Raw genomic sequence first — 27,461 nt, 5'->3', positions numbered from 1 at the left:
GTGTGTGGTATGTGTGGTGTGGTGTGGTGTGTGGGTGTGTCGGTGTGTGGTGTGGGGTGTGTGTGTGTTGTGTGTGTGGTGTGATGTGGTGTGGGTGTGTTTGTGGTTGTGGTGTGTGTGTGTGTGTTGTGTGTGTGTTGGTGTGGGTGTGTATGTGTGTGTGTGGTATGTGGGTGTGGTGTGGTGAGTGTGTGTGGTGTGTGGTGTGTGTGTGTGTGTGTGGGTGTGTGTGTGTGTGTGTGGTGTGGTGTGGTGTGTGGGTGTGTGGTTTGGTGTGGGTGTGGTGTGTGTGTTGTGTGGTGTGGTGTGTGGTGTGTGTTGTGTGTGTGTGTGTGGTGTGTGGTGGTGTGTGTGTGTGGTGTGGGTGTGGTGTAGTGTGTGTGTGTGTGTGGTGTGTGTGTGGGGGGTGTGGTTGTGTGTTGTTTGTGTGTGTGTGTGTGTGTGTGTGGTGTGTGTTGTGTGTGTGTGGTGTGTGTGGTGTGGTGTGGTGTGTGTGTGGTGTGTGTGTGGTGTGTGTTGTGTGTGTGTGTGGTGTTGGTTTGTGGTGTGTGTGTGGTGGTGTGTGGTGTGTGTGTGTGTGGTGTTGTGGTGTGTGTGGGTGGTGTTGTGTGTGTGGTATGTGTGGTGGTGTGTGGTGTGTGTGTGGTGTGTGTGTGGTGTTGTGTGGTGTGTGTGTGGTGGTGTTGGTGTGTGTGTGTGTGTGTGTGTGGTGTGTGTGTGGTGGTGTGTTTGTGTGTGTGGTGTGTGTGGTGTGTGTGTGGTGTGGTGTGTGTGTGGTGTGGTGTGTGTGTGTGGTGTGTGTGTGGTGTGTGTGTGTGTGTGGTGTGTGGTGTGGTGTGGTGTGGTGTGTGTGTGTGTGTGTGTGTGTGTGTGTGTGGTGTGATTATGGGGTTTATATATGTGGAATGATTGAATTAAGCTAGCTATCATATTGCTCACCTCAATATTTAGCAACTTTGTGCTGATAAGATTTGAAGTTTATTCCCTTAATGCTATAAGATCATATAACCCTTAACTATTAACTATATTTACCACAATGTAGCTCTCCAATACCTGCCATCCCAACTCATGTAGTGTGGCAGCCACCACTACATTTTCTTCTTATGTATTTATATATAGTTTTAGATTCTGCACATAAATAATATCATGTGATGCTTGCCCTTCTTTGTTGGGTTTATCTTGTGTAACAGAATATTTTCCAATTCCACTTGTTTTCTCACAAGTGATAGATTTTCATATTACCCATGTCATCTGCTGATGGGCCTTGAGTTTTTCCTCCTGTGGCTACTGTGAACAGCGTTGAACATGGAGGGGCAGGCGCTGCTCTGATGCACTGATTTTGGAGCATTTGGGTAAATACCCACAAATGGGATCACTGCAGTCAGTGATTCTGTTGGGGTCTCCCTGCGATGTCTCTGTGTTGTTTCCCATAACGTCTGTATTAATCTGCGTTCCCGTCAGGAGTATACAAGAGTTCCCTTTAACTTGTCCTTTCTAGAGGACTCATCATCAAATCCTGTGATAATAGTCCCTCTCTAAGAGGCCTGGCTGATGTGCATTTTAACTTGGGTTTCCCTAGTGCATACTGAACCATTCACATGTCTTCACGTAAGACTATCTATTTGCATCCTTTTCTTGAATTAAATCTGTCTCTGGGGGAGTTTGACTTCTTCATGGATTTTAGTTGTCTGCTCCAAATCAAGTGCATGGGTTGCAGACGTTTTCTACCAGTCTGTGGATTTTTTCCTTTATTCTTTTATTTTATATGAAGACTTTTTTTAAATTTTTATATAATCTGTGTCCTTTTTTTTTTTTTTTTTTTTTTTGCTTTTTGCTTGTGATTTTGTGATTTAGGGATCAAACCTAAAGATCATTGTCCAAAACAGTGTTGTATAGTTTTTCACTAGTTTAATTTCTAGTGGTTTTACAATTTCAGGTCTAAGACTTGAATCTATAATGCATTATATGTTTATATGTGGCATGAGTGTTCTTCAAGCCTTTGCACTTGAAGACCCAGTTTTCTCATACAATTTATTGAATGAGATGTATGTTCTTAATATATTTATCATGAATCAACTGACCATAGTTGGTCAGTTGACTAATAATTTCAATTCTAGTTGTTTAGTTCCATTGGTCAATTTGTGTATTTTTATGCCAATATCATGTGATTTTAATTAATATCCATATTACTTTGTAGTGTGTTTTGAACTCAGGAAATCTAATACCTCCAGTTTTATTCTCTGGGGTTTTGTAATTCTGTTTTGTTTGTGAATGCATATGTACTTTAGGTTCAGATTTTCTCAGTGAAAATGGCATTTGAGTTTTGAAAGGGATTATACTAAATATGCAGATCACTTTGAGTATTAGACACTTTAACAATAGTAAGTTTTTCTAATCCATGATCATATCTTTTCACTGATCTGTGCCTTCACTCTCCATGATTGTTTTATAGTTTCCAGTTTTCTGCTCTCTTACCTTCTTGGTTAAATTTATTCCTAAGTGGTCTGAGCCTATTATAAATGGGATTTAGTGGAACTGTTTAGAAAGGATGAGAAGGTGTGGCCTTGTTGGAAAAGGTGTGTTACTGGAGGTGGACTTTGAGGTTTCAAAAGCTCACACCAGGCAGGGGTGTGTGTGTGTGTGTGTGTGTGTGTGTGTGTGTGTGTGTGTGTGTGTGTGTGTGTGTGTGACTGCTGCCTGTACATCAGAATGTAACTCTCAGCTCCTTTTCCAATATCATGCCTGCCTGCTGCCATACTCCCCACCACAAAGATAATGGACTAGCCCTCTAGACTGTAAGCAAGTCTCAACCAAGTGCTTTCTTCTGTAAGTTGCCTTGGTTATGCTCTTCTTCACAACAATAAAACAGTAACTAAGACAGGATTATTCTCTAGTTTCCTTTTTGGAACAGTCCTTGTTGATGTAGAGAAATACTTCTGGCTTTTGTGCACTGAGTTTTGTTTTGTTTTTGTTGGGTTTTGTTTTGGGGTTTTGTTTTGTTTTTTTGTCTCCTACAACTGTACTGGACCCATGTATTAGTGTCAAGAGTTGCTTAGAGGATTGTTTGCATTCTACATATGGTATTGTGTTGTCAGCAAAAAACAACAGTTTGATATGTCCTTTTCTACTTGGCTTGCCTTCTCTCTCTCTCTCTCTCTCTCTCTCTCTCTCTCTCTCTCTCTCTCTCTCTCTCTCTCTCATTTTATTTCTCCTACAAGGACTTGAACTCCTATGTGAATAAATAGGCAAAGTTGGGCATCATTTTCATTTTCCAGACCTTAGGAGAAAGAATTTCAGTTTCCCATCATTGCACATAATGTTAGTTGTGTGTTTATATGAAGTGTGTTGCTTCTTCTTACTGTGTTATGCTGATGTGTATCCCTTTTACACCTGATTTCTTAAGTGTTTCTGTCACAAAACATTTGAATATTGTTAAGATATTGTTAATGCTTTTCTACATCTAAGAAAATGACTCTGTATATTTTAATCTGTTAGTATTATTGAACCATCCTTGCATCCCAGCAATAAATCCCATTTGATATTGGGGAACAGTCCTTCTAAATGTGTCATTGGATGAAACTCGCTGCCATCTTGTGGAGGACTGTTTCATCTTTGTTTATCAAAGATCTTGGGCTATTGGGCTCTGGTTTTCTCGTGAGGTCCCTTCTGTCTTCAGTGTCAGAGTACCTCTGGCTTCATTACAAAAAGTATTTCTTCCTCTTTGATTTTGAGTGGTGTTTTTCTGGAAGAGTTTACAGTGCGTTGTCATTGAGTCATCCTTAAAGGTTTAGTGAAATTCTTCACTGGACCCACCAGGTCTTGGCCTTAGGCATTTATTTGACAGATGATTTTTATAACAGATTCAATATCCTCACTCATTATCAGTCTATACAGACACTCTGTTTCTTCATGACCTGTCTTTTTATGTGCAAACTGAGCAATTTCTCCTGCCTCATCCAACATGGGGGATACAAATGTTCAGGGCAGTCTCTTATGATCCTTTATATAAGTGGTCTTTTTGAACCAGGAATTTGATCTTCCATTGATTTCCTTTCATGTTTAGAATATAGTCCAAAGTGGTCATCATGACTGCAAGGCACTGTAAAATTTCCCCTGTGATTCCTCTTCTATCACAGCTATTTTATATCTCCCATTGGCATTCTCCTCGACCCATGCTGACATCTCTCTCTTTCCCCCCATTATTCCAGCCACAGCCAAGAACTCTGAATGAGCCTGTGTAGAATGTTCGTTCTTTCAGGCGTTTTCTCAAATTGCATGAACAAATAAAACTATAAATTTCTGAAAATTGAATTATACATAAAAACACATAATCCAATTAATAATTATATGTACATAAATATTAACTGAAATTTTTATGTAATCATTTAGAGGGAAAGGTGATTAATGGTAATTAAGTAATCATATTCTATGCTCAAAATCACTTAATGTTTAAAAAATAGATGCATGAAAATGCTCTATGTTCATGAGGCATGACCTATGGAAGTGACAGTGAAGAAAAGTGCATGTGATGGCCTCTGGGAGCAGCAGTCAGTGTGTATACGGGCTTGCATTTTTCCCCTTAGCCTCCTAATAGTATTAAGGTTTATAAGCAATGTGTACGTAATACACAACAGAAACAAAACCTTTTCAATGTCTTGAGAGAATGAGAGAGGGCAGGGCTAACTGTCTGACCAAGTAGGAGACAGGAAAGAAAGCCTATTAGGTATATTATTATTAGGACGGTGTCAGTGGTAGGAAGGGATATCCCACTTAGGAAAGACATTTGCAGAAATATGGATGCATGAGGGGCGTGGTGGGAGTGAGCTGCAGGTATAGAAGTATGGGCATGGAGTAAGATGGACCAAAGGGTCCATCTGTAGTTAGAGCAGATGCTACCTCATGAACTGGGGGATGGGGCGCTTCTGGACAGTGTCCGCAAACCCCTTGGCATTCCCAGGACTCTAGCACTTAAGAGCTATTTCCCTGTTTGCCCATTCTTCTCAAGTTAAGGATAAATCTTTAGTCAGTGCATAAACAATACCTGTAAATCAGAGCTAGGTAGTGACTCTGCATATTCTGTCTTCATCATGGCAGTTTTATTTTGCTTTTATTACTAAGGTGAAATAAATCCACTGTAACTTTCCAAGCCTTAGCTTAGGAGTGCTTTATCTTTTAATGTCATGACCTTGTCCCTTCCACAGAATTACCTGTGCATTTCTATTTTCCGTGCACTTTTACAGTGAATTTATTTTTATTATACACAAAATATGCAGTGGCACTTCTATCACTGAATAATTCAAGTGGGATAGAACCCACGGAGTCAAATATAAAGTCCTTCCCGTTTCCCTTCCAGGAACAGTTTCCCCCCAGGAGGACCCCTGTAACAATTCAAGGGTCTCCATCCCAGCAACTCTTTATGCATTGACATTTCTGCAATTGCACACATAGAATATATTATATTTGGGCTAGGTATCGTGCACATCTATAATCCAAGTACTTAGGGGGCAGAAGCAGGAGGATTGATTAAAAACTTAGGCCTGGGCTACATAGAAACTTCCAGCCCAACCGTTATATATTATATATATGTATATGTGTGTGTAATTAGATGCTACTACCTTAATTTTTCTTTTGACTGTATATATTTGAGATATGCAACATGTTTTAATGTCCGCAGTTAAATAATTACTCAAGAAAACTAACAAAGCCATCATTTCACATACTTGTAGTATGTGTCTTAATATCTTCTCCTATTGCTGTGATGTGAAACCCTGACACAAGCAACTTAAAAGCAAAGGGGGTTTCTTTTAGCTCCAAGTCCATCACAGCAGAAGTCACAATGACAGGAGCCTGAGATGGCTGGCCACAAGGCATTTATAGTCAAGATGGCAGTGAGCAGGGAATCGGTGCTTCGTACTACTAAGCTTGTTTTCTCTAATACAGTCCAGAATCCCCTGCCTGGGGAAGGGTCTTTTCTGCACATGCCATATGTCTTTCTATATCTATTAATATAAGGTAATTCTGCACAGGCATGCCCAGACGCCCACCTCCCAAGTAAGGCCAGATTCTGTCAGGCTGACAATTAATCGGTGTTAGTTAGGGTCTCTATTGCTGTGCTGTGATAAACATCATGACCAAAAGCAACTTGTAGGGCTGGAGGACAGGGTAGATACTGCACCTTATAACTCTAGGATAGCACTCTGTCGCTGAGAAGAGTAAAGGCAGGAACTCAAGACAGGAACCCAGAGGCAGGAATGGGGAGGAGGGCTGCTTTTACTGGGTTGCTCGCTCAGCTGCTTCCTTATGACACCCAGGACTGCTGAACCAGAGATAGCACCAGCTACAGTAAGCTGGACCCTCCCGCATCAACCTTTAAGAAAATGTACTACTGACTTGCCTACAGGCCTGTCGTATAGATGTATTGTCTCAATCGAGAGTTCCTGTTCCCAAATCACTCTAGTTTGTGTCTAACTGACTTAAAACTAACCAACACGCCACCACAGTAAATGCATGTGGTAAGAACACCTAAAACCTGATTTCTTAGTAAATTTTCTATACAGAAAAAAGGAACAAAACACAAGCTTTGTAGGTTATAGGGAAAAGGGATCACATACACTCTGACATTAGTGTTCCTGAAATATGATGTGGCCATTATGGGCGTATGATTCCTCCCAGAATAAAACAACTGGGAAAAAAAATACCTTATGAAGTTATTTCCCTTCTGAGAGATGAAAACAGCCTGTGTCTGCCAGCAGGTAATTGGATTAAACATGGATTTCACTTATGCTGAGTGACATAAGGCAAAGAGAAATGGTTTGTGATCATTCCTGTATCTCAGAATCTTAAGTTCTCCTTCACAACAAGATGAATTAATGCACCTGCCGTGAACCTTCATTTAATCCATTAGCGTTTCCCATGTTTGATTTGCTTTTTATTTTGTTAGTTAATCTAGCATTGAGCATGTAGGGTTTTCTCCCCTAATGAAAATGTTGTTAGGCATCATATTTCAAACTTCAAGTTATTTAGGTCAAACAAGTACAGTTCTTTGTTAGAAAACAATGTAACAGACTGAATGGTGTCCCTTCCAAAGATATCCAAACTGTGATTCCTGGGGCGTGTGAAATGTTACCGCATATGGTAAGATTGCTTCTAGAGATATGAGTGAGAGCTGGGCCTGGGATGGGAGACTTTCCTGTCTTGTCCTGGTGGACCCTGTGTGTGCTCATAACGACCTCACAGACGTGGACGGCAGTGGTGCATGGTGAGAGGAGTGGGGACTGGTGATGGAGTGCGGGGCCATGTGCATGGGAGCAAGGAGTGGGGAACGGTGATGGAACGCAGGGCCATGTGCATGGGAGCAAGGAGTGGGGACTGGTGATGGAACGCGGGGCCATGTGCGTGGGAGCAAGGAGTGGGGACTGGTGATGGAACGCGGGGCCATGTGCTTGGGAGCAAGGAGTGGGGACCGGTGATGGAACACGGGGCCATGTGCGTGGGAGCAAGGAGTGGGGACCGGTGATGGAACGCGGAGCCATGTGCGTGGGAGCAAGGAGTGGGGACCAGTGATGGAACGCGGGGCCATGTGCGTGGGAGCAAGGACAGCAGCGAGAAGCTTGGTGAGAGGTGGCATGTGTTCTTGAGCTTCAGAAGGAGCCAACCTTTCTACATTTCATTTCCATGCTGTGCTTCCAGAACTGTAAAACAACGAATCTGGATGCTTTGAAATCAGTGGGTTCTAGTAATCCGTTACAGAAGCCATAGGAAACTCAGCATGCTCTCTTTGATAGATACTGCCTGATGTCTGTCCAAGATGTCTGTGCTAGGAGACTCCAGTGAGAGAGGAACATGTGAGTGAGTTTCCTCACTCAATAGGATTTTCTAGGTCCATCCATTTACCTGTGAAGTTCATGATTCCTCTTTTCTTTATAACTGAATAGTATTCCATGGTGTGTATGTGCATTTCACTATAGATTTGTCTGTTGTACATTGGGTTGTTTCCATTTTCTGTCTATCGTAAATACAGCAGCAACGAATGTGGCTGAACAAGTAAGCATATGCGGAGTAAGACGTCGGGTCCTTCGGGCATGTGTCATGGAGTGGTGCGCTGGGTCATATGGTACAGTTGGTTTTAGTTTTCTGAGAGTTTTCCACACTGATCTCCATAGTGGCTGCACAGGTTGCAATCCCACCGATAATGAATGAACCTTCTCCTTACCCAGCACGCCTTCCAGCATTTGTTGTCAGTTGTTTTGTTGATCTTCGTCATTCCGACTGGATGGAGAAAGATGAAATCTCAAAGTTGCTTTGATTGTTATTTCCCTAATCACTAAGGACTATGAACATTTATTGAGATATTTCTTAGACGTGTTTTTCCTTCTTTTCAGAACTCTCTGTTTAGGTCCCAGGTACACCTTTAAATAGGCCTTTTTGACACTGAGGTTTTTTTTTAGTTCCTCATATATTCTGGACATTAATCCTCTGTCAGATGTATAGCTGGCAAAGATTCTCTCTGATTCTGCGAGCTTCCCTTTTACCCAGCTGATTTGTTTCTTTATCTGTGCAGAAGCATTTTAGTTTCTTGAAGTCTCACTTGTCAATTGTCGGCCTTAATTCTTGGGCAAATGGAGTTCTATTCGGAAAGACTTTTCCTATGCTTGTATCATGTAGGATACTGCCTGCATTTTCTTCTGACAGTGTCTGTGTTTCAGGCTTTAAATTTAAGTCTTTGATCCATTTGGAGTTAGATTTTTGCTTGTTTGGTTTTTGTTTTGTTTTCAATCTAATTCCATTCTTCTTCACATGGACATAATGTTTTCCCAGCACCTTTGGTTGAAGATGCTTTCTTTTAACCAGCATGCTTTTGGCATCTTTGTCAAATGTTAAGGGGCTGAGGTTATGTGTGGGTCTTCAATTTTGTTGATCTATGGGTCTGTTTTTGTGCTGGTGCCGTATTGTTTTAACTACTGTGGCTCTGTAATATATCTTTAAGACTGAATTGGAATCCTTCCTGCATTGTTCTTTTGGCTCAGGACTGTTTTGGTTATCTGAGGGTCTTTTGTGGTTTCATTTGAATTTTAGGATGCTTCTTCGTATCTCTATGAAGAGTGAGATAGGTATTTTGATTGAGATTGCATTGAATCTGTAAATAGCTTTTGGTAGAATAATCATTTCATTATGTTAACTCTACCAGTCCATGAGCATAGCATGTATTTCCATTTCCTAGTGACTTACTCCCTTTCTTCAGGAGCTTAAAGATTTCATTTTAAGGGTTTCTCCACTTCCTTGGTTAGATTTCTTTGAGGCTATTGTGAATGGGGGTGTTTTCATCATCTCCCCCTCTGTATATTCCTTGTATATGGAAACACAGACTACAAACATTTGCCAGAAATATTATACACCATGAGCAAGTTGGTTTTATCTCTGAAAATTCAGGAGTAATTCAACATACACAACTTAATAAATATAATAAACAATATAAATGGACCAAAAGATACAAATCACATGTTTGTATTCTGTTTGCACATACTTCGTTCTTCCTGATTTTTTATTTTAATGTGGACACTTAGAGCTATGAATTTCTCTTGTGGGACCACTTTCCATGTGTCCCAGAGGCTTTGTGTTGCATTTTAATTTTCATTTAGTTCCAGAAAGGTTTTTTTTTTTTTTTTTTTTTTCCTGGTTTCTTCTTTAATACACTTATCATTCAGTAATGAATTGTTTAATCTCCATGAGTTTCATTATTTACTAAGGGGTTTTTGCAGTCAATTTTAAGTTTTATTGTACTATGTCAGATAGGATACAGGAAGGGATGTCAGTCTTTCTAAATTTGTTAGAGAGAGAGAGAGTGTGTGTGTGTGTGTGTGTGTGTGTGTGTGTGTGTGTGTGTGTGTGTGTGTGTGTGTGTGTGTGCGTGCCTGCCTGCCTGTCTGTCTGTCCCAGGATGCGTTCTATTTCAGAAAAGCTTCCATGTGCTGCTGGATAGCATGTGTATTCCTTGGTGTTGGGGTAAAATATTCTGTAGGTGTCTGTTAAGTCCATTTGATGTACAGTGTCAATTGATTCTAATATTTCTGGTTTTGTTTTATACAGATGATGTGTTTATTGTAGAAAATAGGGTATTAAAGTCACCTAAAATTAACGGATTGGTGTTAATCCATAATGGAAATTTATATCTTTAAATCTAGAAGTAGATTTTGATTTTTTTATAAAGTTGAGCACCCGAGAATTTGGTGCATATATATTTAGGATAGCCATGTCTTCTTAGCTCACTGTTCCCTTGGTTAGAATTATGTGTCCTTCTTTGTCTCTTCTGATTAGTTTTAGTTTGAGGTCTATTTTGTCAAATATTAGAATAGCGATGGTTGCTTCCTGGTCCCAGTTGATGAATACTTTTGTTCATCCCTTTTATTCTAAGGTGGTGCCTCTCTTTAAAACTAACATGTGTTTCTCATAGGTAGCAGGTAGATGACTTTTCTTTTTCTTGATACATTTCGTTGGTTTGTATCTTTTGATTAGAGAGCTGGTGTCATTGATATTTAAAATTCTTATAGAAATGTATATGTTAATTGTACTCAAGTGTTGAGATTTGGTGGCGGTTTGTGTGTTTTCAGTGCTATTTTGGGTTTTAGTAATTGCGGCTTTGCATTTATTTTCACAGTCTCTCTGTGATGCCCTTTCCTCTCTTTCACCCTGAAATGTTGCTTCTTCTTTAGGTTTGATTTACTGGGCATAATTTTTGTTTTTGTTGTTGTTGTTGTTGTTGTTTTGAGATAGGGTTTTCCTGTGTAACCCTGGCTGTCCTAGACCAGGCTGTTGTAGACCAGGCTGGCCTCAAACTCATAGAGATCCACCTGCCTCTGCCTCTGTCTCCTGAGTGCTGGGATTACAGGTGTGTGCCACTGTGCCTGAAAATGGATATAATTTCTTAGGGTGCTTATGCAGTGGAAAACTTTCTCTTCTCTTTCAATTGTGGCAAATACTTTTGTTGGGAATACTATTTTAGGTTGGCTATCATAGTCTTTTAGGATTGGAACACACAGATCCAGGCTCTTCTAGCTTTCAAAGTTCCCATTGAGAATTCAGCTGTTATTCAGATGGGGTTTCCCTTATAAGTGGCTTGCAATTTTTCTCTCGCTGCTAACAATACATTTTCTATATATACTTAGTGCTTTAAATAAGATACACCATGGCGATTTTCTTTTCTTTTCTTGTCTCTTAGTAGATCTGTATGTTTCAATCTTCTCCAGCACATTATTTAGCTTTTAGCTTGTTAATAAGCAATAAAAAACATATTTTATGTTCAAATAGCTTTTAGAATTCCAGCTTAACAGAACTTGTCAAACTCCTTTCCTATTGGACTTCTCAGGGCCCTTATTATGGGATAAGATTAATCCCAAAGGTGGCAGACATAAGTAAAATGGAAACTCTGGGTAATTTATGAGCAGTCATATGAAGCCTGTATAAGATGCTAATCACATGAATCGAATCAAACACCAATATGCCAACTGGTCCAATGCAATAAGCTATTCATATAACCATACCCGGGCATATAGCTAAGAAGAAAAGCTGGGAAGCTGCTTCAAGAAACAGCAAAATGACAGTCTTTTCTACTTCACTGTTGCCGTGACAACATACTTGACAGAAACAGCAGCGTAAGGGTGGGGCGTTTGATTCATGTTTCAGAAGCTCCAGTCTCTGGGCCCCTGGTACACAGACAGATCACATCAGCAGAACGAGGCAGAGGAGCTACGTGTTTCACTGCCAACCAGAAGCAGAGAATAAGACATGAAAGGGCCAGGGACAGTTTTACCCCAGGGACCCACCCCCAGGGGCCTACACAGACCCACCCCCAGGGGCCTACACAGACCCACCCCCAGGGGCCTACACAGACCCGCCCTTAGGGGCCTACACAGACCCGCCCCCAGGGGCCTACACAGACCCACCCCCAGGGGCCTACACAGACCCACCCCCAGGGGCCTACACAGACCCACCCCCAGGGGCCTACACAGACCCACCCCCAGGGGCCTACACAGACCCGCCTCCAGGGGTCTATTATCTCTATCTTGACCTCACCTTCTAAGATTCTACAGCGTCAATTAAAAATGTCCCCTGGAGGGGGAGACCTGGTGGCACTCAGAGGAAGGACAGCAGGTTGCCAAGAAGAGACTTGATACCCTATGAGCATATACAGGGGGAGGTAATCCCCCTCAGGAACAGTCATAGGGGAGGGGAATAATGGGAAAATGGGGGGGGGGAGGGAAGAATGGGAGCATACAAGGGATGGGATAAACATTGAGATGTAACAAGAATAAATTAATTTAAAAAATTTAAAAAATTAAAAACAAAAACAAAAACCACAATCTCAGGCCCAAGCCTTCAAATCATGAGCCTTTGCAGGGACTGGGAGAGGGCACAACAGTATATAATTAAACAGTAACAGTGATACTTAATAAAATTCAACAATTATTACTTAGCAAAGCAGGAATGCCAAGGAATCTGAATATATTGCTAACAGAAGGCAACCAACCCAATCGAAAGGCAAAGAACCCTACCAACAGGGTATGAGACGCATTCCCACTAACACCAGAAAAGCACAAAACAACCCCCTTTGTTACTATTACCAAAGAGGCAATATTAAATAAAAATATTAACTGAATGCATATTATGGGATAGAAGAAATGTGTTATTTTTTCATAATAAGCTATAGAAATATAGTAAAAAAAAAAAAACAAATAAAAGGGAAGTGATGGGGTCTTATAACAAAATATATTTTAAGATTTAATAACTTTTCTGATATCAGCGGTAGCCAGTTGAAAACAATTTTAAAATAACAACCAAAACATAACGTGGAAATAAGTGTGAGGGCATTTGTTGAAACTGTGAGGAAAGCTGTACCTCATTTTTGAAGGATTCAGAAATGGTGCAGATAAACACATAGATGGAGCTGTGACGACTACTCTTCCTGTCACCAGTCCTCCAGTTTCTTCATAAGTTAAAGACAAATCTAATTGAAGTCCAATTATGTTTTTAGCTTGTCTCTAATGCCATTAGAAGTCCATATTTTTCAGTCAGTTTTATAACCTGAATGTTCAACAACATGAAACTAAATTATGATATATCCACGTGAGAGAGACAGTATATTGTTCATTTTAAACTGTGATTTATAAAACAGTGACACAAGAAGTTTGATATTTGTAGTAAAAATGTTTGAAAATATAATAGTTAACATATATGTCTAAGTCTGTGTCTATATAAGCATATTATATAGACACAGAAATGTAAAGTTACAGAAGGGGGGTACCAGACTAACAGAAAGACAGATTTTTTTTAAAAAAGCTGCAAGGATAGATACAGCAGGTTATACATGTCTTTATTAGTGAAACTATGAGTGCTGTTCGCAGTCATTTCTTTGTCTGTCCTCCTTTAGTGAAAGAGCGCGACCACATTGCCTTATAAAATACCGATGCATAAGAAAGAAATGAAAAGTTTAAGAGAAACAAAATTTGCATAAGTTCCCAGCTTGGTTTTTAGATTTGTGAAAGGTTTCTTTGAATAGAAATGAAGTACAATGCCATTGAGAAAAATAGTACTAAATCTGACGACACAAAAATTCAGCAAGAAACTTGCAGTATGTAAGAGAAAATGTACATACCATATGTGTGTGTGTGTGTGTGTGTGTGTGTGTGTGTGTGTGTGTGTGTCCTCCAGCTTTCTGTGACCTTGGCCCACATGAGCCCAGGAAGTCACTGGAAGAACAACAGCCATGAAGATGAAGACATGCATTGCCTCACCCCCAGCTTGCCCTCAGCTGAGAGTTACAGCTCCCTCCAGATTCCTAACTTACATTCACCCACTCAGCCAAAACCCTAAATCAACCCATCCTCTTCTCCTGAGACAACTTTGGTAGCCTGACTTCCATATCCATCACCCCCTGCTACAAGTTTTCCCACCCTGTATCAAGTTTTCAAAACATAAATCTTATCGCTTCGTTCCCTGGCTTAACCTTCCAACTGCTTCCCATTGAACCAAGAATAAAGAAAAACTATGCTTTTATTAGCATCCGGTGCCTATGGTTGGTTGAACTTCAGCTGCTGTGATTGGCTGAGACCCAGTTACTTTTATAAAAAACAAAACAAAACAAAAGTTTCTTAGTGATTCTGCAAGAATTCTATTCATTGTATTGTCAACATTTTCATGCTCTCTGCCATCTCCTCCCAGATCCACCCTGCATTCTGTATCTGCCCAACTTTGTATTCATCTTTTTTTTAACTGGTGTTTATATGCTCATAGTGTGTGCCCATCAACTTGAATGCATTAGATCTACCAGGAGCCACATCCTTAAAGGATAATAACTCTCCCTCTCCTGGAAGCTATCAGTTACCAGTAGCTCTTAAGCTAGGAATGGTACTTGTGTGGCAAGTCCCCTATCTCTCTCCATAGTGGGATTTTGCCTATTTTAGCTTGTACATGTCTTTTACATGCCATCATGTGTGCAACTGGCCTTTAGTGTCTGTCAAATACACTCTTCGTAGTCATCACCACCTCTGGCTCGTCTAATTTTTTTTTGGCTTGTCTAATCTGCCTCTTCTCTAAGAATGATCCCTGAGCCTTGGGAAGCAGGTGTGATACAGATGTTCCATTTTGGACTGAGAACTCCATGACCAGTTACTCTCAACACTTTGAGCAGTTGTCAGTAATAGGTTATCTCTATTGAAGTTCCAGGACAGCGAGATCCCATAGACCTCTCCCCCAAGACATTACAGGCTATTGCTATCGCTCTTGGTTACCCTCCAGAACTTAATGGTAAAACACTGGTATTGAAGACATCACATAATTAAGTCATAGAATATGGAAGTCAAGTTGTTATTGACCTGGCAATTTCATCTCTTCTAGCTAGCTTCAATATGCTAGGAGACATTATGTACTATTGGGGTGGGGGAAAATAAATATCGGTCTTGCTCAGATGTGAATTCTGTGAGCTAAAGGAATAACCTGATGGAAAGATGTGCTCATTGATGCAACAGTGGTACCAATGGCATGGGAGTAACCAACCACTTCCTGGTTGACTGTAGAGCCCACTCCACAGATGGAACCCATACCTGACACAGTGATTAGGACCAAGGGAGTGCACAGGTCATGGGACCAAGGGGAGAACCTACTTCTATTCCTACTACCTATTACTCTGCTAATGAGACATAGTATTAAGTCAGCTCCTAAGAATTTCTCATTATCAGTTCTAAAATTATTTTAATTTCCTGCTTGATTTCTGTCCTGACCCATTTTTTCCATTCAGTAGTAACTTGTTCACTTTCTGTGAGTTTGTATACGTTCTGTTGTTGATGATATCCAGCTTTGGTGCATGGCTGTCAGATAAGATGCAGGGGTTATTTCAATTTTCTTATATCTGTTGAGACTTATTTTGTGTCCAAGGGTAAAGTCAATTTTGGAGAAAGTTCTGTGAGCTGCTGAGAAGGTATATTCTTTTGTGTTTGGGTGAAATGTTCTATAAATGTCTGTGAGGTCAATTTGATTTGTGACATTGTATAAATGCCAGCATTTTTCTGTTTAGCTTTTGTCTGGGTGATCTGCCTATTGGCAAGAGTGGGGTATCAAAGTCATCCACTATCGCCACGTAAGGGTCAATAATGTGATTTTTTTTATATAGCTATAGCAGTGTGTCTTTTATGAACTTGTGTGACCTACTGTTTGCTGTGTGAATGTTTAGAATTGAAATACTCTCTTGGTAGATATTTCCTTTGTGTAATGTCCTTTGCTATCTCTTCTGATTATTTTTGGTTAGAGTTCTATTTTGTCAGATGTAAAATGGCAACACTGGCTTGCTTCTTAGGTCCATTTGCTTGGAATATCTTTTTCTAGCCTTTTACCCTGACGATTTATCTATCCTTGGTGGTAAAATGTTTTTTCTTGAATGAAGCAGAAAGACAGATTCTGTTTCCTAATCCAGTCTGTTAGTCTGTGTCTTTTCACTGGGGAACTGAGACCCTTGATACTGATAGCTATCAAGGAGCAGTTAATTTATTCCTGTTATTTCGATATTAAGACGTAGGTTTTCCCCCTTATTTTGATGTACTCTTCTGGCATTGTTATTCCTTGTGTTTTCTTGATTATGGTTAACCTCTTCAGACTGAAACTTACTTTCTTATGCTTTCTGTAGAACTGAATTTGTACATATATACTACTTAAATTTTGTTTTATTGTTGACTGTTTTTCCTTCTCTATCCATTATGATTGATAGTTTTTCTGAGTATAGTAGCTTGGGATGGCATCTGTGATCTTTCATAGCTTTAAGAAATATCTGTCTGGGCCCTTCTGGCTTTCAAAGGCTCCACTGGAAAGTCAGGTTTTGGCCTAGTAGGTCTGCCTTTATATATTACTTGATTTTCCCATTGCCGATTTTATATTCTTTCTTTATTTTGTATATTTAGTGTTTATATTACTGTATGTCCTGAGGAGTTCCTTTCCTGGCTCTATCTCTTTGGTGTTCTGTGTGCTTCTTGTACCCTGATAGGCATCTCCTTCTTTAAGTTGGGTAATATTTCTTCTATGATTTTCTTGAAAATATTTTCTATGCCTTTGACCAAGGCTTTTATCCTTCTTGACCTCTATTATTCATATAGTTTGTCTTCTCATAGTGTCCCAGATTTCCTGTTTTATGCCTAGAATTTTTTTAAAGAGTTAACATTTCCTTTGACTGACTTATTTATTTATTCTATCTTGTCTTCAATGACTGAAATTCTCTCTTCCATGTCTTGTACTCTGTTGGTGATGTTTATTTCTGAGGTTTTTGTTTGGCTTCCTAAATGTCAGTTTTATTTCAGCTTGAGTTTTAATTTAATTATTCTATTTCTACTTTCATGTCTTGAGCTGCTTTCATTATTGTATTCCACTGCTTCTTTGGGTTTTCACAGAATTCACTGAGTGATTTATTCAATTCCTCTTTAAAGTCCTTGATCGTATTTATAATTGATATTTTAAAATCCTTGTCTTATGCTTCATCTATATTGCATTCCTCAAGACCAATCATAGTAGGGGTATGAGGTTCTGGTGGAGGAATATTGTCTTGTTCATGTTTATAGTTTTGTGCTGGTGTCTAGGCATCTGGAGTCAGGATGATTGAAGTGATTCTGGCTGTTGATATCTTGGTTTGTTTTTCTCGGGTGGATGTTCCATTCTTTGAGTTCTGTTGCCCTCTTTGGATATGGAAATTCTAGCAGCTGTGGGTTCCCTGGTAGTAGGTGGGTGCTTCTGAAGATCAGTGGGTGTCAGAGGGGAATAGTGATGGACTAGGAGAAAAGGCTGAGAGGGGCCATGGGAAAGAGATATGGGTATTCTTTCTACACCAAGAGTTGGGATCCCCAGGGAGTTGGCGGTATGGTTGGAGTGGGACTCTGGTAGGATAGCCCTGCTTCTCAAAAATATGACTTAAGAGGAAGGGATCAAAAGGATGGGGGGCCCTGGGTCAGTTCCAAGAGTTAGAGTCTCTTAGTGAATGGAGTTCAGTTGGGAGGAGAGGCACTTGCCAGCATGATGCTACAGGGCTGAGAGTGTAACTGGAGGGCAGGAAGGATAGTGAAAATCACCTGCTGGCATCCCTTCCAGGTGTGGCCAATGGGAGTCACTGGTGGGAAGTATTTCTGTGTATCAGAATGAAGGTGGTCTGAGAGGAGGGAGGGCCAAGAGGGTCAGCACAATGCAGCTAAGCTGGATCCACTCCAGGAATGGCAGTTTCCAGGAAACAAAGGGTAGGGTGAGAGGAGGCGTACCTACAAGTAGGCTAGGGATGAGACAGGAGGCTGTAATGCACGTCAGGAAGGACAGTAAATGTTGTCTTGCCTGAGTCCTAGCCCACTGTGGCCCCTGGGTCTATGTGTGTTCTTGCCAGGGTCTTCCAGTGTGCTGATTCGTCAGCCTGCAGCTGTCTTAGATCTCTGCAAAGCTGTCCCTTCCCACTCCCTACATCACAGACCTTCCCAGGCCTGCTTCCTTAGCTATCGGAATCCTCATAGCCCAACAGGTCCACCTCCCTTCAGTCCGAGCCTGGGTGGCCTTTCTTTCCATATGAAAGAGCCAGCAAGATGGCTCTGTCGGTAAAGGCACTTGCTACTGAGCATGTCTACCCAAAATTGATCCCTGGGACCGACACAGCAGAAGGACAGCACTCATTCTCACATGTTGTTCACATGTGCACTATAACACATGGACACACACACATACACACACACACACACACACATAAATGTAAAACAAATTTTACAATATAATAATCAAATTTATCTCTTCTTTTACTCACTTGAATGAGTGATAGGATTTTGGTCTCCTTATTTAATCCTCCCCCTAAGCCCCCCTCCCACCACGCGTGCCATCTTTAACACTTGAAACCATGCCTAACACATCCAAAAATGAGTATTTATTTAACCCAAGGTTATGCAATATGTTTGTTTGTTTATCTATTCATCCATTTAAGAAAGACTCATTGGTTGTTCTTTGTGTGCTAGGCAGGCATGAAGAGCGAGCCCTACCTCTAGGAAGCTTAAATTCTAGCAGAGGCAAGAGACAATGAGATGAAGGATGCTACTTTAGCCAAAGCAGTAACACAGAACAGATGCTACGAGGGGGGAAGCAGAATGGAGAAGCAGAGTACCAGGGCTGGGGCGGGCAGCCGAGGAGTGAAGGTGAAGGGGCCAGATGGGTTCTCTGAAAGGGGCTGTGGCATGGAGTGTGTGTGTGTGTGTGTGTGTGTGTGTGTGTGTGTGTGTGTGTGTGTTTCCCCCAATGACTTAAGATTCAAAAGGCAAGAAAATCAAGGTCTAAGCACTCATGTAACTTTTATTGAGAGCAGATAGACACACACACACACCCAAAGAAGAAGGAGGCGGTCACAATCAGGACCTGTCATTAACATTAACATTAAACATTAACCATACTTTAGCATTATTTACAGTGCCCCAGAGACACAGAGATTCCCCTCATCTGTCATATGAGACAGGAGTAGAGTGGAGCCAAAAGTTCCCAGTGTGTGTTCACTGAAAATAGTGTCTGCTTCCTTCTGAGAATGTTTCTTCCCACCTTCTGTTGCTCCTGCTTATACTGTAGCTGTCTGCCCTGTGGTGGCTGGCTTGAGGTCCATGCCTAATAGGATCTTTCAAGACAGGGTTTCTTTGTGTGGTCCTGCCTGTCATGGACTCACTCTGTAGACCTGGCCAGCCTCAAACTCAGATCCTCCTGCCTCTGCCTCCCAAGTGCTGGGATTAAAGGCGTGCACCGCCATCACCTAGCCCTTCCTAGGCATTTTTTTTTAAGTACTGCCTTCTGTTGGAGGAAAAGGCTTTTTGCCTCTGCTTACACAGCTAAGGATGTGGACTGAGCTGTCATCAATCCTTCACCCCATTCAACCATTTCTAAGTCCAATTTGATGGATATCTGCTAGAGAGAAGCTTTTTCTGAGCAGAGGAAATCAGGTTCTTAAAAGACCAATAGAGGCGGGTCCCTGTACTCTTGAGGACAAAAAATACAGTAGGTCAACAAGGAAGAAGTAACAGTTGTTTAGAGTGCAGTAAGTTTGCTGAAGAAAATCACCATGGAATTAAGATAGGACAAGCTCCAGGGGGGCTGAATATACATATTTCTCTAGTGTGTTCTGTGACCCCACTTACTACCATCCTGTGTTCTACATTGATCCTTAGAGCTGTTTTCAAATACGGCCATTTCTCCCTATGAGTTTTATACCGTGATGTGTTTTCTATGAACCTAATAAATGAGACCTATTCATTTGTGACAAGAAAAAAAAGAAAAAGAAAAACAAGATTAAGAAAAAGAGGATGCATAGAATCTCTCTGAGTAGAGGATGTTTTGCTAAAATCTTGAGGGATGGGGCAGGGTAAGCCATGCAAATGTCTTGGGAACAAGTGTTCTTACAAATATCCTGAGATAGAAATGGGCTCCATAAGCCAGTACCAGCAAAAGGAAGTACATTAGTCAGTGTTGCAGCACACTTGCTGCTTATAGTAAATACTGGCTTATTCAGGTTTCTGGTTCTGGTGGCTCAAGACCAGGATCAGCTCTCTTTCAAGGCTGATGCACCAGTGGAGGAGCTGGTGTGTACACCTTCGGCCAGGAAGAATAGAAAATCCTGCATCTGGCAAGCCTCTTCGAGACCACTCTCCTTGTACAACCAGGTGCTTCCCACTAGGCTCCTTAAAGAACCGAAGCACCTTGTGATGTTACCTTTGGAACCAAGCTTTGTACTTTCAAAAGCATCTTCCAAATCCCAGCAGGAAGCAATTGTGACTTGAAAGCAGAGAAAGAGGGAAAGAGTGCCAGGGGCAGAGAGCCAGTCCAGGTGCCTTGCAACATGAGAAAAAGTGTGCAAAAAAAAAAAATAATAAATAAAAATAAAACAAAAACAAAAAACAAACCCACACAGAGATCCAGAAGCAAGAGAAGGCCCAGAGTTCCCTGTGGACACTCAACATGTAGTCCTGCTGGTCTCCGCCCCATGTCCCACCCTTCCATAAAAGAAAGCTCATCTCAACGTCAGTGGGGGTTCTGTCTCTTAGACCAACACTATTGCCATTGGTTTGTATAAATATCCGGATATGAAAAGGGCTGAAAATAGCTCCATTGAAATCAGAACAGTGCAAGATCTGGGTTGTGCTCCTTCTCTGTTTTTATACATAGTTTGTGTTAATTCCACCCACTGGCTGTGCCCGACTTCCTAGTTTAGGTGGTGAAGGTTCATGCTTCAGTTTGTTTCCTTACTCTACCCTCTCTTATCTCCTCCTTTCCACCTGTGCTAGCACACACTTGCATTTATGCTGCTTTTTGCTCCTGCCCCCGACAGAGTGCTGTCATCACATGTGACAAGAGTTCAAGAGTATAGCCTGTTGGCTACACTTTTGGTGTTTCTGGGTATATAGTTTCAAGGCTGGCCAATCTGGACCGGACAGCCAATAAGGGGGCTGATTGGCATGTTCTATTGATGTATCTTTGTGTACGGACACCCGCCAACTATCATCAAAGAAAAAGAGGCTGTCAACTTAAAGGGAAGTCATGAATGGACTCAAGAGAGGGTTACTGAAAGAGGCTGGAGGGAGGAACGGGAAGGCATAAGTGGTGTAATTCTATTTCAATTTAAATCACTTTTTGAAATCTGGGGGGAAAAATGTAGTGAATGGAGCATCTATTTCACCTTATGTCCACTTCTGTCAGGTGTTAGACTGATTCCGCCCCCCCCCCCACTGTAAATTTTTAGGCTCAAGAGCAGTTCACATTCATTTACAGAAGGTCTTAAACTTTGCAATAAGATCCTCCTGACTCCACTTTAAAAATCACCTTTCCAAAAGCAGGCTTTCTCGGCTTTCTCAGTGACTATCACAGCTTGCCTTGAATCCAATTCACAAGGTCATGCCTGCAGCCAGAGCTGCATATCCAAGTTAGTGACTCCTCGGGGTCCAGATGACAGATGGGGACACTGAGGCTTGGGGAGCCTAAGAGTCAGAGTCATCACTTCTAGGTTACAGATGAGGACACTGAGGCCTGGGAAATTTAAATATTCAAGGTCAACATCTTCCTGCAGCAAAGGGCACACCTGAGACCAGTCACACACAGTTGACTCTCAAGCCACTCCTGGCTTTCTGTCTGAGTTATTTCTTGGCAAAAATGCCGCTGTACTTTCAGGACAGTCAAGTGTATTTAGAATGAGCTCAGGGAAGAAAGCAGCTTAATTAAAAGGGGGAAAAATTAGTTGAGTTTCAGTGCTATTCTCTTCAATCCAAGATGGAAATTAATTTATAATAACCTTATCTTTTATTCATGCCATGCTGCATGTTTCAGAGTGTATTGGCATCCTTTTATTTCTCAGCTAGATGTGAAATATTGGTGTGTTTCTAATGGGCTGTAAGTCACTTAGTGGTGAAAGAACATAGCTGAGGCTCGGGTAACCATCAGGGGAGTCTGAAGCCACTAGGGAGTCACTCTACTTTCCTTTTGATGAGTCATGATATTTAAAATTCAGAGAGCTGCTGCAGGCTTCAAAGCAGCCCTTTCAGACTGATCACTCCACAGCCTAACTCCATTAGCAGCCCAGGACAAAGAGAACTCATCCATGTTCTTCTAACGACCTCCTCCTCTCTTCTCAGACCAACCTGACAGAGCTGAAGTCATTTGGTTCCCCACCTCTGGCCGTCAGTAATGTCAGCGCTGCTGTCATGGTGCTCATGGCCCCAGGGGGCAAGGTGCCCAAGGACCGCAGCTGGAAGGCTGCCAAGCTCACTATGGCCAAGGTGGACAGCTTCCTGGATTCGCTAATCCACTTCGACAAGGAGCACATTCATGAGAACTGCCTCAAAAGCCATCAGGCCATATCTGCAAGATCCTGCGTTCAACCCAGAATTCGTGGCCACCAAGTCCTATGCAGCCGCCGGCCTCTGCTCTTGGGTCATGAACATTGTGAAGTTCTATGAGGTCTTCTGTGAGGTGGAACCAAAGCGCCAAGCTTTGAACAAAGCCACCTCAGACCTCACCGCTGCCCAGGAGAAGCTGGCAGCCATCAAAGCCAAGATCACTGTAAGTGGACCTAACTCTCCTGCCCAACTCTGGCCTTCTAGAAAACAGACGGCACCCTCTGGCCACCACCAGAGTCTGACAGCTGTCCCCTCATCAGCCAAATAGGAACTAAATGTGTTGCACTTTTGATAATGAGGAACAAAAGTGTAAGGTTCTGAGATGCTTACCCCCCTCCCCCGAAATGTAGGTTGGCGCTGTCTTAACATCACCTTTTCCACCCCTTACGTCCAGCTCTGGCCATTGTTGGGCTGCCTCGCTTCCTGCAGTGTGAAGATGTGGGCATGGTGTGTGAGATCCTCGTTGTTTTTAGGCGAGCTTTTAGAAACAAGTCAAGTCATACTGATGGCACACACAAGCATGTAGAGCCAGCCCTCGGGAGGCTGAGGCAAGAGCATCATAAGTTCTGGGGCCAGCCTGAGCTACACAGCAAGATTAAGTGAAGTGAATAAGTAGGCATGGTGTGGGTTATGTGGTCTTCGCTCCACCTAAGGCTTGTTAGCATTTATAAGCACCATACATTATTAAAGATGTGTCCCTCGGGTTTGAGGGTTGTTGTAACCTTGGGCCTACACCTGCCAGAGAGAGGATTGTCCTTGAATTTCTCTTTTACTATTGTAATGAGTACAAGCAGGCTGAGAAGAGTGCAGACAGCTCCGTAGAGCTCTTGCCTAGCACATATGATGCCCTGGGCTCGGATCTCAGCCAAAAAAGAAGATTAAAAATTAGCGAAGTGAGAGGTAGCAATCAGAAAGCTTAAGATAGCATGGTTTAAAAATCTGCGCATTTCTACAAAGCCCCGCCCTTCACCAAGAAGCAATTCACAATGGATCTCTCCTGGGAAGGGGAAAAATCAGGGTTCTCTAGTGGAGTGTCACAGGTAAAAACCACTGCACTCCAGGGCAGGCAGAAAGCCCGGGAATAGTTGGCCAACAGAAAATGGACTCCACGTTTTCTTTGGGGCTTTTGTCCACTTTTTTTTTTTTTGTTTTGCTAATTTTTATCCTGCTGATCTTTTTTTTTGTTTTGTTTTGTTTTCTCTTGTTTTTCTTTTGCTTGTTTTGCTTTTTTTTTTTTTTTTTCCAAGAGAATGAAGAGAGAGAGAGAGAGAGAAAGAACTTGAAGTTGGCTTGGGCAGGGGGGTAAAGAGAACCCAGGAGGAGTTAGAGGAGAGGAAAGAATACAATTAAAATATATTACAGGCCTTGGCTTCAGTCTCAGCTGTACTATTTATTTCTTATGTCTTTGGAGTGCCCAGACTCAGGTCCCTGAAGGAGAGTAGACAAAATAATAGTACCTGCCTCATGGGGTTGCCCTGAGGACTGAAGGCAACCATGCGTGGAGCATGAGGCAGAGGCAGTGTGTGACAAAGAGAAGAGCAAGAAGGGCCTTGGGGACCATGATCATCCCTGTTGCTGCTCTCCCTTACCTTGCTTCCTGTGCTGTCCATCACACACATACACACACACGCATACACACACGCATACACACACATGCATACACACACACATATACAACACACACACATGCATACACACACACACACCACACACACGCATACACACACACATATACAACACACACACATGCATATACACACACACCACACACACACGCATACACACGCACATACACACCACACACACACACACGCACATGCATGAGTTCAGTCACTGTCACATTCAAGTGCAATCCAAACAACGTCCTGGATACCTAGCTCCCTGACATGCATTGCAGGCAAATAAGATTCCTGCTGCAAATGCATGGGAATGATAAAGCAGGTTTTGCAGACTGAGAATTAGGACTGTAGACTTGCTGCGTGTTTTGTGTGGCATTGGTTTATTGATGGTCTGATGAAAATCTGCACATAAAATCTCTGCAAGCAGTCTTTTTGTGTAATACAAATCCTTGAGACTGGGGATATAGCTCAACCGTAACATGTTTTAGGGCCCAACCTCAATACACAGCATCTTAATCAATAACAATAACTTTGGTGAAGAAATTAATCTCCTCTAAACAGCTGCTTTATAAACCTGGGTGTTCATGGACCATTTATTTAATACAGCAGGTAATGGTCATAACCAGTCCTCGGCAAGCACAAAACACCTTAGCATCCCCCTTTGCAGCTTTTGGGGGAAAAAATCTTGCTAATAATTTTCAGATTGTTCAGTATTTCCCAGAAAAGTGTAAAGAACTGAATTTTTAAAGACTTTTAACTCAAGTTATTTTAACAAAAAGAACATGTGGTGCAGATGGGGATGTTTTTAAATGTTTATACCTTACCAGTAGCCAAATTCACATGATGGGCCCACTCAACCCGGGAATGCAAGGAGAGTATGCAAAGAACACTGGGCTGCCATAGAAAGCGTTCCTTTTCAGCCAAAATATTTTCTGCTTTTAACCACTTCCTCTCCTTCCTGTGCTTATCCGTGTGCCTGTAACCATTTCAAGGATGTGACCGACCACTTACTACTGCGTCAGAGGGTGCCAGCCAGCGCCCATCCTTCTCACGGAGGCCCAATCCAGGTGCTGCTGAGGTCACTACAGCCTTCTCCACTCACACGTGAATAGTCACACTTTCACACATGTACACTCACACACACACACACTCACACACGTGTGTGTTTAAAAACAAGATGTGTGGCAGGAGAAATGGCTCAGCAGTTAAGAGCCCTTGCAGTTAGGTTCCCAGGACCCATATCAGGCATCTCATAGGCTCCTGTAGCCCCAGCTATAACTGTACCCTGTAACTTGAGTTCACACACACACACACACACACACACACACACACACACACACACACACACACACCTTGTTAACAGCGTCAGTCTCTGTGTCATGGATTTTGGATGATCTTGATTTGATCATCTATGATTTCATTTTCTACAATAAGCATAAATTGACATTACAATTTATAAAGCATAGTAGTAATGAGAAAACGTTGGACACTTTTGTTGGGAAATAACAAACAGTGGAGAAAGGTCTTCATGAGAAACAACAGTCTTTGATCTACTTAGACCCATTGAGGCCATCTCAGAGCCTGCTATATAGTAACTGAACTGTCCCTGTGAGCCTATAGCGATATCTGCAGGAGACTAAAAACGTTGCTGACTCAGTTACTATAATATTCTGCTGCTGTGAAGAGACACCATGACCAAGGCAACTCTTTTGTTTGTTTATTGTTGCGGTACTTTGTGGGGAGGGGGGGGTGGTTTGGTTTTTGGAGACAGGGTTTCTTTGTATAACCCTGACTGTCCTGGACTCACTCTGTAGACCAGGCTGGCCTCAAACTCAGAGATCCACTGGCCTCTACCTCCAGAGTGCTGGGGTTAAAGGTGTGTGTCACTGTGCCTGGCTGGCAACTCTTATAAAAAGAAAGCAAGCCCCCAGTTAAATGCTTTCTTTTATAAAGGTTGCCTTGGTTATGGCATCTCTTCACATCAGTAGAACGGTGACTAAGGCAGCTGCTAATATTGAAAATATCAGAAAATGTATACAGAGATCTGGTTTCTGGCCATTATATAAACAATCAGAAGATTTCTATGCATCATTCATGGCCCTGTGGGTAGTTAGTGTCTTTCTATGGAAGCGAATGGCCGGGTTGCGTTTTGCCACCAGCCCTATCAATGCATTTTTCCTGATACTTGACTAGTGTCTGGCCAGTTCTTGTTGCCATCTTGTGCTAAACTTACCTTTCCACTCCCCAGCGTGTCTGATTCGGGCAACTGGCTTCTCTACATTGTTTATTTTGACACCCTCCCAGAAAATTTGTGGCAACTAGCTTTATACGACACTGTCTTTATTTCTTGCTTCATTGCATAGATGCAGCTTCCTGGGAGCCGCCTCTTTCAGGATGGAGCTGTCTATCATCCCAAACTTCTGCTCTCCTCTCAGCCTCCCATCTTCTATGATCATGACATCATCTCTGTTTTGTGGTTCTCATGGCCAGAAGCACTGGCTTCTGTAACCAACATGGAGTGGCTCTGTCCGGAGCCTGATTTGGGAAATGTTTTGAAGATCAAGAGCCTCCATTTATATTGTGTGAATGTCTCTATTGTCCACATGTTATGTGTGTTTATCTACATGTCTATATGTGCACTACATGTGTATCCTGTGTCCTCAGGGACCAGAAAATGATGTCAAATCCCGTGTAACTGGAGTTACAGCTGGTTGTGAGCCACCATGTAGGAAATGAAACCTGGGTCCACTGTATTAGCAACAAGTGCTCTTAGCCACTGAGACCTTTCTCTAGCTCCTAACTTACTTTTTATTTTTTACAGCTTCTTTTCCTCCAGGGAGTTTCTATCTTCCTTTATTGGTTTTCATCCTTTATTTCCTTTTGTGTAGCCTCCATTATTTATCCATTCTCCAGCCAGCCAGGGGCCCTAGCAAGTCACTATCCCCAGTGTCTTGCTCCCTTGCTCCTAGTTCAGAGCTCCAGTCAGTGTTGGATAAATAAGCAAGGGACCACCAGTTTATTTCCTGGGCTGGTTTCCATGGTGTCTGAGTCATAGGCCACCTCCTTTCTTGGCTTTATCATTTTATTTTGCTGTAGTCCATCCTCAAGTCACTTTCTCAGGAAAGCAAAGTGTTGAGCAAGAAGTCAATGTTCAGAACAGTCAGCCTGGAACTGTCTTTATTTTGCAGAGTACTGAAATCTGATTCACTCACTTTTCTTCCTTGAAAATGCTGAACACTTTCTGCTCTAGTCCGCTGAACCCTCAGCATCCTGCTCACCTGTCCAGGAGACCTGTGACCTCTTTACTGTTCATAGCACCTGACACTCTGCAGTGATGTGCTTAGCTTTCATTCTTTATTATTTCCTGACAATCTCATACATGGATGTGATGAATTTTGGTCATAAGGTCACATGCCTTTTGATT

The 27,461-nt window shown here is 42.0% G+C and overlaps 1 protein-coding gene across 1 annotated transcript in view; it reads left to right on the top strand.

The window, feature by feature from the left end:
- Positions 1-27,461, top strand: part of Dnah9 (dynein axonemal heavy chain 9) — a 328,265-nt gene that overhangs the window by 221,939 nt on the left and 78,865 nt on the right. Inside the window, 2 exon segments of the mRNA XM_051167603.1 lie at positions 22,155-22,361; positions 22,363-22,581. Coding sequence (XP_051023560.1) covers positions 22,155-22,361; positions 22,363-22,581 — 426 coding nt within the window.

Source organism: Acomys russatus, chromosome 25, assembly GCF_903995435.1.
Source record: "Acomys russatus chromosome 25, mAcoRus1.1, whole genome shotgun sequence".
Classification (NCBI taxonomy): Eukaryota; Metazoa; Chordata; class Mammalia; order Rodentia; family Muridae; genus Acomys; species Acomys russatus.
Note: the sequence above shows the minus strand (reverse complement) of the source record. Positions and strands in the feature narration are given on the sequence as shown.